The sequence below is a fragment of the Podarcis erhardii genome, assembly GCF_964252035.2.
Source record: "Podarcis erhardii genome assembly, chromosome: 2".
Lineage (NCBI taxonomy): Eukaryota > Metazoa > Chordata > Lepidosauria > Squamata > Lacertidae > Podarcis > Podarcis erhardii.
In genome coordinates this window covers 74,252,957-74,269,201 of record NC_138498.1, presented here as the reverse complement: position 1 = coordinate 74,269,201, position 16,245 = coordinate 74,252,957, and the positions used below count along the sequence as shown (strand labels likewise).

Sequence of the window (16,245 nt, the reverse complement as noted above, 5' to 3'; positions counted from 1 at the left end):
CCCGAATTGCAGCCGCTTTACCCTGAACGCTCCTCTGTGCGTCACAATCGTCTGTGCCTCTGCTGTGGCCTCATCTACTGGCAGCTGTTGATATGCTTGGGCCAAGTCCAGCTTGCCAAAAATTTTCGACCCAGCCAGGGTGGCAAGGACATGGCTGACCACTGGCACTGGGTATGCATGGGCCATGAGGGCCTTGTTTATGGTACATTTGTAGTCTGCGCAGATGCGGACCGAACCATTAGGCTTGACGGGTGTGACGATTGGGGTTTCCCAGGGGGCATTAGGCACCGGCTCCAGCACTCCTTGCTCCACGAGTCGGTCCAATTCCTCGTCTATACGGGGTTTCAGGGCGAATGGGACCCGGCGGGCCTTGAGCCTGACTGGTCGTACTGCGGGGTCAAGCTGTAGAGCAATGGGGGGGCCCGTATACTGTCCCAATTTCCCATCGAAAACCCCCGGAAACTCCTTGCATATGGCGTCCACGTCCACTTGTAAGCTCATGTGGTTCACCCCGGTGATGGCTAGTCCCAGTGGTCCAAACCATGCCAACCCCAGTAAGCTAATGTAGGGGCCCTTGACCACAAGCAAGTCCAGTTGCCGCGTCCGCCCTCGGTATTGCACCCTGAAGGTCCCCACCCCCATTGTGGGGACCTTACGTTTCTGGAAGTCCCGGAGGGTGAATGGGGCCGGCCTGAGTTTGGGACCCCCAGTAGGACACAGTTTCCTTAAGGTCCTTGCCGAGATTATGGATAGAGTTGAACCCGTGTCAAGCTCCATGCGGCATGGGGCCCCCTCTATCTGTACCTCTACATAAATTTTCTCTACGTTGGGGTGGGGCAACTGGTATACCTGGAAGTCTGTGAGCTCCGTCGAGTTGCCTTGGTGCGTTGGGCCCCGGGACCTGGGGCTCTTGGATTGGTCATCTGATGCCTGGCTTCGGGTGGGCCGAGCCCGACACACCCGGGCGATGTGTCCCAATTTTCTGCACTGCCTGCACTCTGCGTTGCGGAAACGGCAGGTCCTCCTCTCGTGACTTTCTCCACAGCTTGCGCAGTTCCCTCCTTCTCGTCGAGGCAGCTGTGGTATGTGGGCTGCTTGAGTGCGCTGCTGTACTCGGTGCACCTCCTCCCTGTCGGATCCCGAGTCGTTGGTGAGGTCTTCGTGGTGGACCCTCGGTTGGGACGGCTGGCTCAGCCGTGCCTCTTGCGTCGACCTCTCAGCAGCTTCCGTTGCCAGGGCCTCCTCCAGAGCGACCTGGAACGTTAGGTTCTTCTTAGCGTAGAGGCGTCGTTGCAGCTTCTCATCCTTCAGGCCACCGACGAGGCGGTCACGAAGCATGTTCTCCAGCTCTGAGAAGTTGCAGAACCGGGCAGCTTGGCGGAGAGAGGTCACAAACCCAGTTATGGTTTCCCCAGGGGCTTGCCGCTTTGCGTAGAAGGCATTTCGACAAGCCACCACTGAGGGCTGTGGCGAAAAGTGCCCCTTCAGCTGTTCCATTATTGTTTTGTATGGAACAGTAGCGACGTCTTCAGGCGCAAGGAGAGCCCGGGCGATTTCAAATGTCTCCTCTCCGCAGACGCTGAAGAATATTGCCCTCTTCTTGGCGTCTTCTTCATCGGTGACCCCTTTGGCTTCTAGGAGGAAGGTGAAACGGGAGGCGTACGCTTCCCAGTCTCCAGATGCTGGGTTGAATGGCGAGAAGCTGCTGTCAGTTGCCATTCTGAGTTCCTTGTGTCCCGGAGCTGAAGCCTGGATACACGGTGCGAGGCAGCGGTGCGGCAGGTGGCGGTGCTGCGGTGCTGTGTGTGGCAGTCAGCTCAGCGGGATCCCACCTTCGTCGCCAGTGAAATATACTCAGAGTCGCAAAGTGATTTCATGCTCTTTATTCAGCTCATAGTGGTGAGGAGGAATGAATGAATGTCCCCTCAAAGTATCTGCTTTATATACATTATTTACACAATGGGCTGCACATGATTGGCTAATTCCAGGATTCTACTGTAGGCCAATCAGGTTGTGGATTCACTTCTATCTGGAGCATGATTGGGTGGTTCCTGCTAACCAATCATACTGCTGCATTGTTCTAGGACCAATCAGACTGCTGCATTCTGAATCCTATTGTTCTAGGACCAATCAGACTGCTGCAGTTTGGATCCTATTCAACTCAGTACATAACAGTTACGTACTGTCCCCCTTACGAATGCTGCAGGTTATGCATTCCGCTAACCCGGAAGTAGATGCCCCTTCTTGCAACTTTTACCCCGGGATGCGAGCGGAAGTTGCGCTCCAGTGGTGCGCGGCAGCAGGAGGCGCCATTAGAGAAAGTGTGCCTCATGTTACAAGCAGTTTCCTGTTACAAACAGACCTCCGGAATGGATTAAGTACGTAACGCGAGGTACCACTGTATTTCATATTATTTAACAACTTTAGATGAGCCATAGACCAGATTCTTGGCAATGCTGTGTTGCACCTTCACTCCATGCACATATTTAGTACAACTCCTCTGTAGTTCAAAACCCTGTTTTTCATTGCAACATGACTCTTGTCTTGTCCTTGATATCGTCTCACTGTATCTGCATCTAAATCTCTCTAGACTCTACACCATCTGTACAAACCCCTTTTAACCTGTGCATAGGCCAAATGGCATTTCAATTTTGGTCATGCTAAAAATAAACACCTTTGACTTGTTTCACTTGCTAAGCCCAGCTTCAGATATTGAGAACAAAATGTCAACGCCACCAAAATGTGACTGCTAGCATGCCAGGGTCTCACTGGTACAGGTGTATTGTTTGGAAGCAGCCACCGTGTGACTTCCACATTTAAAAAACTCTTTGATGGTTCCATCATTCTTTAGGCACTACAGAGAGGGTGCCTGCAAAAGACTGCACAAGGCTCTTTTAAAATAGGTTTTGTAACTGTCACATGTTTGGTTTTACTGACTGCCATTTAGACTCTGTTTACTGTACCTTTTGGAAGTTTGGTGGTTTATATTCAACTGTATTATTTTTGTTCTCTGCCTTGAGGATTTTGAATTTAAAACTCTGAATCCCAGACAGGTGGAAGATGAGGATATCAATAGCTACTAGTCACAATGCCTATGTTACCTCTAGTATCACAGTCAGTATGCCACTAAATTGATGAGAAGCACAAGTCGGAGTGTGCTTTTGTGCTCATGTCTGCCTTGCTGTCCTCTCAAAGGTATATGTTTGGCCACTCTAGGAAACAGAATGCACAGGGATAGAACTATAGGAAGCTGCCTTATACTGAAACAAATCATTAGTCCATCTACAGGCTACAATGACTGGCTGTAGGTCTCCAGGGTTTCAGTCAGGAGTCTCTCTCAGAGAACTACCTGAAGATGGCAGGATTGAACTTGTGGCCTCCTTCATGCAAAGCAGATGCTCGATGACTGAGTTTATGGCCCTCTGGTCTGAGCTAAACAGGCCTCTGGTCTGATCAGATCCTGCTTATGTGTTTCCCTTGGGCATCTGGTTGGCCACTCTGAGAACAGGATGCTATATTACAGGCTTCCTCAACCTCGGCCCTCCAAATGTTTTGAGACTACAATTCCCATCATCCCTGACCACTGGTCCTGCTAGCTAGGGATCATGGGAGTTGTAGGCCAAAAGCATCTGGAGGGCCAAGGTTGAGGAAGCCTGCTGTATTAGATAGGTCATAGGTCTGATACAGCAGCCTCTTCTTACCTTCTTGTACAGAGGTGCTGAATGTGGGCTTCCTACATCCACATGGCTGTTTAAACCATTTTAGCTACATATTATGCTTGTAATAGGTAAGGCCAGCCTCAGGTCTAAATTTGGCACAGCATCCAGTCTGCCAAGCTAAAAGACTGGTCTTAGTTTGGTCTGAGTTTGAAAGTGAACACAGTAATGAGGAAAGAGATTCTGAGGGTCATGTTCACCCTACGCTTCAATGTGTGCTTTAAATTGCAAGCTGAATGCAGCAATCCTATACCCACGTACATGGGAGCCAACACTTATGAAAATCAATGGGATGTTCCGAGTAGACAGATAAAGGATTGTACTGTTAGTTGCTCTCAATTATGATCTACATATGTAATTGACACTTCAGAATTTGATATGGAACTATCAGCATATATAGGATCTTCATGCTACTCTTTCAAATCTCTATACAGCCAAATGCTTGGATAATCTATAGTAAAAACCCAAACTATACTCCAAAGTATGGATAATCTATAGCAAATTTTAATGTGGAATTCTCATAACCTATCCTATTCAAAGCACAGTGACTCCCATGGCAATCAACTTTTCTCTATTTTGTTCATATTTCACATGATATATTACATATTTTGAACAGGTTCATACCACTAAGATAATTACATGTTCTACGTAAATAGGAACAACGCTACTACTTACTCAAGCATTCTTGTAAAGCCTCTCCTCCTTCCGGAGGGGAGGGATTGTGAGCGGGAGCCGCGCTTCGCAGGGGGAGTTCCGGCCCCTGACCTGCCATCGTTGCTGGCGCGCCACGCCTCCCAGATGGGCACCCAATCGGGTACCAGCTCAGGGGTGTGGTTTAGCCGCTCAAATGCGGCCGCGCCAGCTCTCACCTCCATTGTGCTGCTGATTTCCTCGAGTCACCCACCCACCACTCCCTTTAGTGTGTAGCTTCTCGCTTGACCTTGCTATGGACCCATGGTTGGTCGCCCAGGTTGCCCAGGGGGCCTGGTAGGAGTTTTTTCCAATTGGCAAATTGGCATCGGCCTCTTGGTTTTTTTCACCTACCTCATAGCAATCACCACAACTTTCTTGGTATTTGGCGGTTAGGCATTGGAATGTGTTGTTGGTGTATGGAAGGGCAAGGTGTGGCCATCGCCTACTCCTTCACTTATGGGTATTCCGTTAAAAGAATCCGGCGATCGTGGATCCTGTCCGATGCCCTGTGTGGCTGGGGGCCATAGCACGACCCCCGGTGACATCAGGGGAGAACTTATAGTTGTATTTGCATCAACAGGCTCCCCCTACTGGTGGTTAACCCTCGTCAGACTCACTCCTCTCCGAGTGGGTGGAGTCAAAATTTGCTGTTGTCCAATGCCTAATCCAATACCTCTCACATGCTGTAATCAATAAAGTTGTGGCCTTTTCTAGCCCATTAACCTAATATACTGTGTCCACGTGTCTTTATTATTCCCAAGCAGGGGGCGGGTCCTCGAATCACAAAGATTATGTTTAGGGAAAAGACTGATGTGCAAGTCAGGTATTGTAGACAGAACACAAAATTGAAATGAACTAATATTTTCAAGTTGTTCAAAAAATGTGGGCTATTTGAACAACCACTGGAGAACCCAAATATTCTTCCACAATTATTTGATGAACTGAAATGCTGCAGGGTTGTCTATAACAAAATTTAATTCAGAGTAGACCATTGAAATTAATGGACTTGTTAGTTTTCTCCGTTAATTTCAAAAGGTTTATTCTGAGTATGAATAACACTGGATACAACCCACAGAGTAGAAATACAGCCACCAACTGAAGCTACTATGCAACTGTGTTTGCTCTTTGGCGCTAACACCTGCCAGCAGCACCCATTTTACTGACCATCACAGGCAACATAACAATGTCTACAACAAAACTCAAATTGTAGAAAGGCAATCATATAATCTCACTGCATTGCAGGAGAGTCCCAGACCAGCACACTATTAGAGAAAACTCCTGACATACTTCCTCCGAATAACGTCTGTGTCCTCTGCCCCACTTACCCACTAAGGAATTCAGACACAGAACATCGCAAGTGGTTTATGCAAGAAAATGTTGCACTGTAGAATGCTCCTGTTCAGGATCCCAGCCAGTCATTTCCTCTTGCAGGGTGCTCAATTACATCCCCCGGGTTTTCTATGCCCCCCCCACCCTTATCCAGCTAGAATTCCACAACCACCAAGCAAGCTTCTCATTGGGCCATTTTGGGTTCCACCCCCTTCTTTTAAAAATCTTCAGTTTTCTTCAAACCTGCGGATACTTACCTCTTGTGCATGGATAAGAGAGCAAGTATCACAATGGCATTATTATCACAATGGCATGTATTTAGAACATTGTGTGATTTATTTATTTATTTAAACTGAATTATATTGTTTTTACTGTTTTGGTGCATGCCACCCTGAACAACTTTGGGAGGAATGGTAGAATAACTATCTAATAACAAATAATAATACACAAGCATTTACTATCTGAACTGTCTTCCAAAGCTGCTCACATCAAGAGAAAGAGAGGGAGAGGCTTACAGACGAAAAAAAGACAAGACACACAAAGAAAGGGGAGTGGAAGGAAAAGCTAGATGAGAAAAATCAGTTATTAAATCAGTTATTCATGGCCAGAACAGAGTGATGAGATGCAAGTAGACATTTTTACCAAGCTGAACAAGCACAACACACACACACACACACACACATTATATATATATATAACTCGTATGTAGCTAATTGCAAAATGTAAGCTAATTGTTAACTGCACTGAATTATGTAATGTAATGATCCATTAACTCTCTTAAAAATAGCAAGATTATATTTAAGCTACCAAATAAAATTTATATTAAAAAGAATTAAAGAGTATATTCATAGCAATTTGTATAAGGGTTCCAATGGGACCAGTGGGAGGTTCCTCCCTGCCCAGAAAAAACCCCTTGGGTCATCAAATACTTACCAGGAGGTTGAGAAAATGCAAGGAGACCAGTCCTGCCGCTACCAACAGAAATATGCTTAAATTGGGAGCAGGTATGAAGAGCCTACAATTACTAGTAGAGTAGCTACACTCTGCTAACCTTTGCTTAAATCTTCTGTAGCCAACTGGTAGTATAAAAGCAATTATAACTTTCCCATTACATTTCTATCCCACCTTTTCTCCAAGCAGCTTAAGGCAGTATATATGGTACTTTCCCCATTTATCGTCATAATAACTCTATGAAGTAGATTTAACTAAAAGAAAGTGAAGGGCCCAAGGTCACGCAAGGAGCTTCAAGGCTGAGAGAGGATTTAAAAGTGAGTCTCCAGGAATCCTTGTCCAATACATGTCCACCCACTATACTACACAGTGTTTTCACACATTCTGAGTTTAATTATACCCCCTAGGCTAGGTGCAAAATTAACTATAGAAAACATAACACTATGGGCAGTATCTATCAAAGTGGTAGATACTTCCCTCCATTTTACTCTCCCTGTGCACCTCCCCAGAAATTTTTGCCCCCCCCCCTTGAATTCCCCCCCGCCCGGTTCTGCCACTGCCAACTCAGGGGACAGCCAATGATACTCCTGCAGATGATCCCAGTGATCAAGTTGGGATATAAGGGTTTAGGTGGTCCAAAAGATAATTTGCACCTAAACTGTTCAAAACTTTATAAATAGATACAGCAACCTTAAATCTGGTTTGGCGGTAGCTGGGCAGCAGTTATGCCACTACATCTCAACTAGCCTAAATTTACCTGAAGAAAACACTCAAAAGGAGTGTAAGCTTCTTACAATAAATATATGCTTCCAAGAGCTTGGAGTAGGGTACCCAATTACATTTATTTATGTTTACTGAAAGGTTGTAAAACCACCTTTCAAAGTGGCACACAGAATAACTGCATAACACAACAATATGTCATTAGATCCTGTCCCCTACTATGTCCGATAAAAAAGAATGTTTTCAAAATGCAGAAAATATTCCAGCCTCAGACACTTAAAATCCTTATGTAATAAAGGGTTTCTTGTATTTTTCTGTGCTGAATTAACTCTTAAAAGTTCACATTTTCCCTTTCTGATGAGCTATTTTAAGCACACACAAACACACAAAAAGAAGGAGGGGGGAAAAACAAACACAAGGGGACTCTAATACCCTTCCACATGTTCAAATGGATAAAAGATAAATGGAATACCTTACAGGAATACCTACAATTACAGTGTTCAGAGGAGTAGCCATATTAGTACACTGAACCAAAAACAAGTCATATGTCAACTTAAGGACTTACAAATTTATTATGATGTAAAATTTCATGGACTACAGTTCCTGCATCTGATGATATGGAATATAGTCCACAGAAGCTAGTGCCAGAAAAAATAATAATCCCTAAAGTACCTGTGTTCCCCATCTCCAATTTTAAATGCTTAACATAAATCAGGAATTGCTGAGTACTCTTCCCCAAAACTTGCTTTCCAACCTGGCAGAGCTCAGCCATAGAACATGCCAATAATAAACTAAAGGTAAAGGTAAAGGGACCCCTGACCATTAGGTCCAGTCGTGGCCAACTCTGGGGTTGCGGCACTCATCTCGCTTTATTGGCTGAGGGAGCCGGCGTACAGCTTACGGGTCATGTGGCCAGCATGACTAAGCCGCTTCTGGCGAACCAGAGCAGTGCACAGAAACACCGTTTTACCTTCCCGCCAGAGCGGTACCTATTTATCTACTTGCGCTTTGATGTGCTTTTGAACTGCTAGGTTGGCAGGAGCAGGGACCGAGCAACGGGAGCTCACCCCATCGTGGGGATTTGAACTGCCGACCTTCTGATCAGCAAGTCCTAGGCTCTGTGGTTTAACCCACAGCGCCACCCGCGTCCAATAATAAACTAAGGGGTCTCTAAACATGGACATAGCCAGGATTTGTGGGGGGGGGCAGGCATTATGTTGGGGGGGGGTTAGAACAAAGTTATTTGTAACACAATTGGTCAATTAGTTAAACCTTTTTATTTACTTATTTTATTTGAGGGGGCAGCTGCCCCCCTGCCCCCCTCTGCCTACGCCCATGTCTCTAAGCATATAAGAATCATAGCTGTCAACTTAGAGATTTGAAAATAAGGGACCAGCAGCCTCGAAAATAAGGGATCAGCAGCCAAAATAAGGGATTTTCAGAGCACAGGTATGTTCAATTTCTGAGCCCCTCTGAGCCAAAGGCAGAAAGCCCAGCCAGCAGCCAAACGAAGCCTCAAGCGGTGGTTCCCACAGCGCAGCAACCCGGCAAAGGGGATGCAGCAAGGAAAACCACCGTCACCTCTCCGCTGGGAAGCACTGAGTAAAGGCGAGTGCCCAGGCAACGCGGCCGATTTGATCGGCAGAAGGAATGCAAGCTCCACCCCCCAGTCGTTCTTAGACTCCTTATTGGGTGAGCAACGCAGCCAAGCAACACAGTTGGAGCCTCCCTCCTCCCTGACCGGCAGGGAGGGAGGGAGAGGAGCTGCTTCCTTTGGAACCCGGGAAATTTAAGGGACATCATCAATAAGGGGCAGCAGCGGGACACGGCTCTGGGATAAGGGACTTTCCCGCCAAATAAGGGACGGTTGACAGCTATGATAAGAATACCAGACTTCAAAAAGTACACGTAAAAAAAGATCTCCATCACCACACTTGAGTAAAGCTTGTATTCCAATTCTCTCTTCATAATCCCAAGTAGCCTGAGCTAAAAACATCAATCTCTTCACATTTTAAAACAAGCAACTGCTCACAGCAGAACTCTGCAACTGAAGATGGACATTCTTCATGCATTAACAACTCATTACTAACCTTTGCTAATGACTGAGCCTCAGGGCAAGCAAGAGCCTGACAAGAGATAAGAGCTTGTTCTAATGCTGTTGCAATTAACTGGATTTCAGTTACTCTGGAAAGATGAAGGCATTGTTTACAAAACAAAGCATGAGACTTCTGGCAGGAAGCCTTTCTCCATTTTGGGTGGAAGTATTGCAAGCAATTTACACAACCGTGGAAGTTTATGCACAGGAGGTTTTTTTTTTAGTCTTTAAAGTGCCACAAGACTCTTTGCTGTTTTTACTGCAAGCTACTCCTCTGGAAATAAGCCACAGATGTAATCTGAAAGCTGATGAAGCCCCACATGCTCCTGTTTTTTAAGGGGTAGGTTCACATGAGACCATGCTACAAATCGAGGGCTGGAAATGATCACTTGGGTCACTTGGGTTATGTAGTACTCCCTTGAACAGATTAATTATCTGGAAATTTGAACCAGATATAAACATCTGAAAATGAACTTATGGTTCCTGAAAAGGCATTTTCTAAAATGTAATTGATAAGGCAGAGGTGGAAAAGGCATAAGTTGTTTTGAGTTTGTAGGTGAACGGGAGAAGCAGGTTCTGGGTTGCTAATGTTGTTTTGTGACTACTTCTACTTACTTGCAGACGAACTAAGTATCAAACACACACCGTTAAGTTTCCAGTGCCCTGTGCTTCAAAAAGAAACAAACCTTGTAAAATGCAAAAGTTCTTAGAAAGGGAAAACACAAAATAACATTTAAATATAAATAATATTTACATTTATATATAAGTAATATTTTAATTTTGGGAGGCTTCCTTATTGGTGCATGGTAGCTTGCGCGTTAGTAAAGGGAGTATGATAAACAGGTCTTCTAGATATGGTATTGTAGAATGTGAGTTTGAAGTTGAGCAGGGGTTGCCACCCTATAAGGAAGAGGGGGGACATTTTGAATTTTGAGGATGCTGGGGGTTCCAGTCACAAAATAGCTGCATTGGGGGCATGGCATAACACTAAATTAGAGGGAACACAATCATGGTGAAACTTTCCCCTTAACTATTTCTTTATGAAAAAGGCTTACCTATTGAGTTTTTGCCTATAAAGTGAGGCAGCACGCATTAAAGGGGAGGTGGGAAACAACAGCTCTTTGGGACCCCAGGGATTTCTACTGCCTGGTGTCTAAACAACTCACATCAATATGAAACCACTGGTAGGGTCAGGAGAAGCTGTGCAAGATCTGGATCATTGTCTGGGTAACATGGTAGACAATGAGGGTGAATGAACTGAACTGGAACTCTGTGAATGTGGAGGCACTATGGGTTGGTGGCTCCCATGTCTGGGAGATTGGCTTGTTCTGGGTGGGATTTCACTCCCTCTGAAATAACAAGTTCAGAGTTTGAAGGTACTCCTTGATCCATCTTTGTCCTTGGAGGCTCAGGTTGCCTCAATGGTTAGAAGTATCTTTTACCAGCAGTATATAAATTGTTATAAACGAACAAACATTTTAACCACCCCAGAAAAAGCCACCCACAAAACATTAACATTTTAGATCACTTTACTGTGCAACAAAAAGTTGCAATTTGAATGCTAACTTGCGATTATATAAGACAGTACTGTAAAACATTAGTTTCTCTATACCAAGATATAAATTTAATGAGCAATCCTGTTCATGTTTATTCAGAGGAAAGCCTGTGTGTAATAGACAAGACAAACATGCGCAGGATTGCAATCTAAAATGCAGGCATTTTGGCTTAATATTTTATTGTTTTGTCAAGAAAATACATCATAAGTTATCCTAGTTTAATATCAATGTGAGCTATAATATAATACCTGTACCTATGTAAACTAAAACAATGCAGTGCTCTAGACTTAAAGAACACTGAATTACAAATGCATAGCCAAGATTCATTTAGACATCTATTACTAGGACTACTCTCATCTTGATCACCATTGTAGAGAAGATGTAAACTTCAGCTCTACAAAACAAGTGCTTTTGTCTTTAACTTTTAAAAGGGGGAGGAGGTGAAACATATCCAAAGACCTAGAAAGAGATGTGGCTCACAAGAATAGACCAAGCATCCTCTTTCCTCTACTGACCAATCATTTGAGGAACTCAAAAGCAGAGCATACCAGCATGGTTATTCATCAACAATAATAGATCTAACTTCATTATTTTTTTTGATCACCTTTTGAAGCCATCCCAGTAGATTCAATAATTATGCACTGTGTGGAGTAATCTAAATGGGTAAATGCAAAATTATCCACCTGCTAAGATTTCCAAGTAGGGATCAACCAAGTTTTCCTGAGTATTTTGAAATATGCATTTTCAGTGGAGAATTTCATTCTACTTAAAAAGTAAACACAAAGTCCTATTTTCAGAGGCCTATGCAGAAAGACCTAAGATGTAAGCCACAAGGTCCAAGGAAGCTAGCATATCTTAATGGGGAAGACCATGACCCAAAGGATCTAGTTTTTGGATGTATCTTTTTCACATACAGCTGCCTATAACACAGAGTATGGGAGTTTCAAAAATATCTGTGGTGTGGCACAGAGATCAGATGTTCAAAGAAAAGTCAAACACTCCCCTGGGCTAGTGCAAGCCTCTTGGGTAATCTTAAAAAGTCTTTGGAACCAAGCCTAGGAAAGGATGCAGACCTTGAGCTTACTTCATAGTAAAAAAGAAGAAGCTTTGAAATGCTTCCTTTTACATATGCAGTTGAAACTCCTCTCCATCCTATCCCTCTGTCATACACATTTTCTATATGAACAGTTGAAAAAGAAGACTATTCATTCATGCAATTCCCATACCTTCAATCTGAAATGAGAATAGTCCAGTAACAGCTGCAAAATGCACCTTGGCTCATTGTGTAGCTCAACACTTAGCAGTTGAAATCATATGTGGGGGTAATATTTATCTTTATATATCAAAACAGGTTTTATGTTTCAGAAGGAAGTCAGACACTTTTTCATTACAAGCTCATTCACTTGAATCTTAACTGCCCTAATTTGAAAAGAACAGCGTTCCTAATCACAGAATGTGGTGTTCCTATTTCCCAGTCCCTTGCCCTCCTTGAGTTGGGGGACCTGTGGGAATGGTAAAAGGGGCTGCAGATGGAAGGAGGAGTTGGCATAAATTGTTCACTCAGGAGTGCAATTTTGGATGCTAGGCATTGTGAATATATGTCCACATTAAAAATATCGTCTTAAACTTCCAAGCTAATAACCATTGGTAACATACATTTTTTTACATATAAATTTGAAATATTAAATGAATTTACAACCTCTCCAAAGGGAGCCAGGGGCATATATAAATAATACAATTTAATTAAAACAATTTAAAACAGCACTATAATGTATTGAAGAATGCAGTTAAATCCAGCAGCGTAAAAACTTCAGAAAACTATCAACCAAAGCCTGGATAAATAAGGAAGCATTACATATGGCCCAGATGCAGGTGAAAAGGGAGATTGCCTGTTTTCTGTTGGGGGGGGGGTTATTAAAAACATCAGCAATGTAAAGTATGGGGGAAAGATTTTTGTTCAGCAGCAATCAAATTATACAAACCAGTACATTTTTTGCTGAGTTCTGAGAATTCATTTTTGACCCTTTAGTACAGCCTAAACCAGAGATTGCAGAAAGCTAGAAACTGATGGCTTTGCTAGACTCTCTTACAACACATAGTATTAATTTGAAACTGAAATCATTTTTCAGAAGTCAACAGTGTTTAATGGGGGAGGGCTGGGAAGGATAGTTAGATTCCTAGGGGATATTGGTATAGTCTCTGTGTTGTATGGAGAGTAAGAAACAAAGCAGGGATAATTTAAAAACAAAGAAAAGGGCACAAAAGTGAGAATTTCAGCCTCCAAAGCTACTAGAGAATCTTTAACACTGCATTGCAACATGAGACAGTAAAAAGAATAGTACACCAAAATTCAACAGCTGCCCATCCATCTTGAGAAAAATGTTTCTAAATACCTTGGACTAACTTTTTAGATTTAGTATTTATTGGGGCTGTTGAAAATAAATTGTATATTTAAACTATGGCTTTAATCACTGGTTATTCTCTTTTATGAATGCCAATTATTAACTGTTTGTGGGCTGAAAGAAGTAGTATGATGTTTAGTCCTCAATATCTTTTTGACTACCTTATGTTAAAACTACCATGGTCATCATTGGTAGGAATTTCTCAATTTTTATTTTCTTGATTTTAGCCTTTAGTTGCAATAACAGTTTGTCTTATAGAGTTATTACTGTGTTAACTAATGTCACACTGTACAATTCATTATGCTATAGTTATGCTTCCTGCTCATCCTGCATGCTTCCTAAAGTTCAGCTGTTGCATTAAAAACTGCATCTTCTTGGTATTAGTACATCCTGGATTTTTCTATTATTATAAAACAGAGGATATTTAAATATGAATGATTACATGTGATTAACCATTTACTGGGTAATAAACAGTACATGATATTGATGCTCTAAATCAATATGGAAACATTTACTTAGCCAAAAATATAATTTACCTAAGCAAATCTTCAGGAATACACACAGAAACCAAGTGTGGGGGGAGGGGGGAATCAGGGGGAAAGAAGTCATCTGATCTGCTAAACCTACAGCACACGACATCATAATTTTGATTCTCTTCTGCCACCTGCACCACAGCAGCATTCGGTGTTTGCGTTTTAAAACCACCATCTGAAACAAGAGTACGTTGAAAGAGAACCCAAAACTAAGGACACCAGTCCCCAAAATAAACTAAAACATGCATATATTAATAAAAATGAGCCTTTTAATTTTATATAGGGGTGGATATCCGTGTTAGTTGATAAGACCAGCCTAAAGTATTATATTCGCCGTAGTTTTGTATCCGTAGGCCAAAGGACTTTTTGTTGTTTGCACGTTATTGGGGTTTTTTTTAAGTATAGCAAGTTGCGTTTGGGTTATCCAACGACTGACTCAGAGCAGGTGCGTGATTGGCGCCCCCTAACGACGGTACAGTCCTAATTCCTCATCTTCAACCCTCACAAGAGCGTCCTAGACCACCGATAAAAAGACGGGCTTTGCACGAATTAAGTGTGTTTAAAAAAAGATGGGACTGGGTTCCTGCTTATTTCCTTAACACTGCCTAAGGCAGCCTGCATTTCACCCCTCCACAAATACGCGAATACACCACACGGCTGATTTTCCTATCCACTCCAGCTGCTACGACACTGGAGCCAGAAGCCTACCCGGATTCCTCCCACAGCGGACCCCACCGACAGCACCGATGTCCATCTTTATTTCGGAAACGCAACCTGTTCAACCAACGCGGAAAATAAAAGGGCTCTCTCCCCCCCCCCTTTCTCTTATCCTCCCGCCACAGCCGCTTTTTTCTCATTCCATCTTGCGATGGAAGAGCAAAGAAGCCTAATGGGGAGCAGAGAGAGAGAGAGAAAGATACGGGCTGCAGCAGAGAGACGAATAACGCTGCACACGCCACGGTTTCCCAAAAGAAAGAGAGAGAGAGAGAGAGAGAGAGAGAGAGAGAGGCAGGCGCATGGCTGCTCAAGCCATCCAACAGCAGCAACCCCGCATTTTCTCCGACACCCCCGACACCATCCCCAAAACGCCATTTTCTGACAAAGAATCAAGTTGGGCTCGCCGAGAGCCACACACACACACACACACACACAGAGCGCCTCAAAAGTGCAAGGCGGAGGCAAGGCGCGCAACAGGGAATACGCATCAACGCCGCCAACTACCCCGCCCCCGCACGGGGAATTGTCATTATTCTACCTCGGGAGAGGCAACATCCCCTCCCCACCGACCATCCCAGCGCGCCGCGGGGCGGGGGGGGGGGGTAGGGAAGAGAAGGAGCGGGGGCCGAAGGAGAAGTGCCCCGGCGGCACCTACCCACGCCGTATTTTTCCTCCTCCGTCGGGGTCCACATGCTGCCGCCCCCGCCGGGTGCGCTCCTGCAGCCGGCTGCCCCCGGCCAGAGCGGCGGCGGCGCTCCGGAGCCGCGGTGCTCATGGGCGAGCGGAGGCGGCTTCTCCTGGTGTGCCCGGGGACGCTGCTCCGCACAGCCCCCCGGGCACCGCGGCTGGGGCGGCGGCGACGTCTTCCCGTCTTCCCACAGGCCAGGCAGGTGCGCGGGGCGGCTGCAGGCGGAGGAGGGCGAGGGGAAGCAGAAGCGCCTCTTCCCTGGAGAGGCAGCGGCAGATTCCTCAGCGCAGGGCTCTCTCTCCCCCACCCCGCTCTCAGGTCGGCTCTCCTCCGCCTTTAATCCAGGGCGGCCCTTTCCCTTCTCCCGGCCTCCCCTTCTGAATAAGGCACCGGCAGTCCCTCCGCCGCCTCCTCAGCTGCCTCCGCCGCCGCCGCTGCTGTTGTTGTCGCCGCCACCGCCGCCGCCGCGGTAGCTGCTGAAGGGCTCGCGCGCCCACCCACTTGCCAGGCGGGCGCATGCGCGGATGCTTTCGGTGCCAGCCTTCCCGCGCGGCCTCGGCCAGCCTCTCCTCAGGTACCTGCTGGCAAGGAGAGGAGCGGGAGAGAGGGAGGGCGCGCGAGGGCGCCTTCCCCGAAGAAGCGCTTCTGCCTCGGAGGCACCGACGACGCCACCGTGAGGTAAGCTGGCGGCCGGGTGAACCGTTAAAAATCCATGCCCTCCCTTCACAAGACATCATATGCACAAGACTTCGTCTCCTTATGTACTGTACAAGCGAGCCAATGGATTTGGGGAGGCGGGGGAGGAAAGAGAAATTAATTCAGGACATTTGTTTGTCGTGGCAAAT

General features: G+C 45.2%; 1 protein-coding gene across 1 annotated transcript in view; it reads right to left on the bottom strand.

Moving 5' to 3' along the window:
- DOCK3 (dedicator of cytokinesis 3) overlaps positions 1-15,804 on the bottom strand; it is a 141,689-nt gene extending 125,885 nt beyond the window's left edge. Inside the window, 1 exon segment of the mRNA XM_081850458.1 lies at positions 15,368-15,804. Coding sequence (XP_081706584.1) covers positions 15,368-15,404 — 37 coding nt within the window. The 5' untranslated portion in view covers positions 15,405-15,804.
- Between the last annotated feature and the right edge of the window lie 441 nt (positions 15,805-16,245).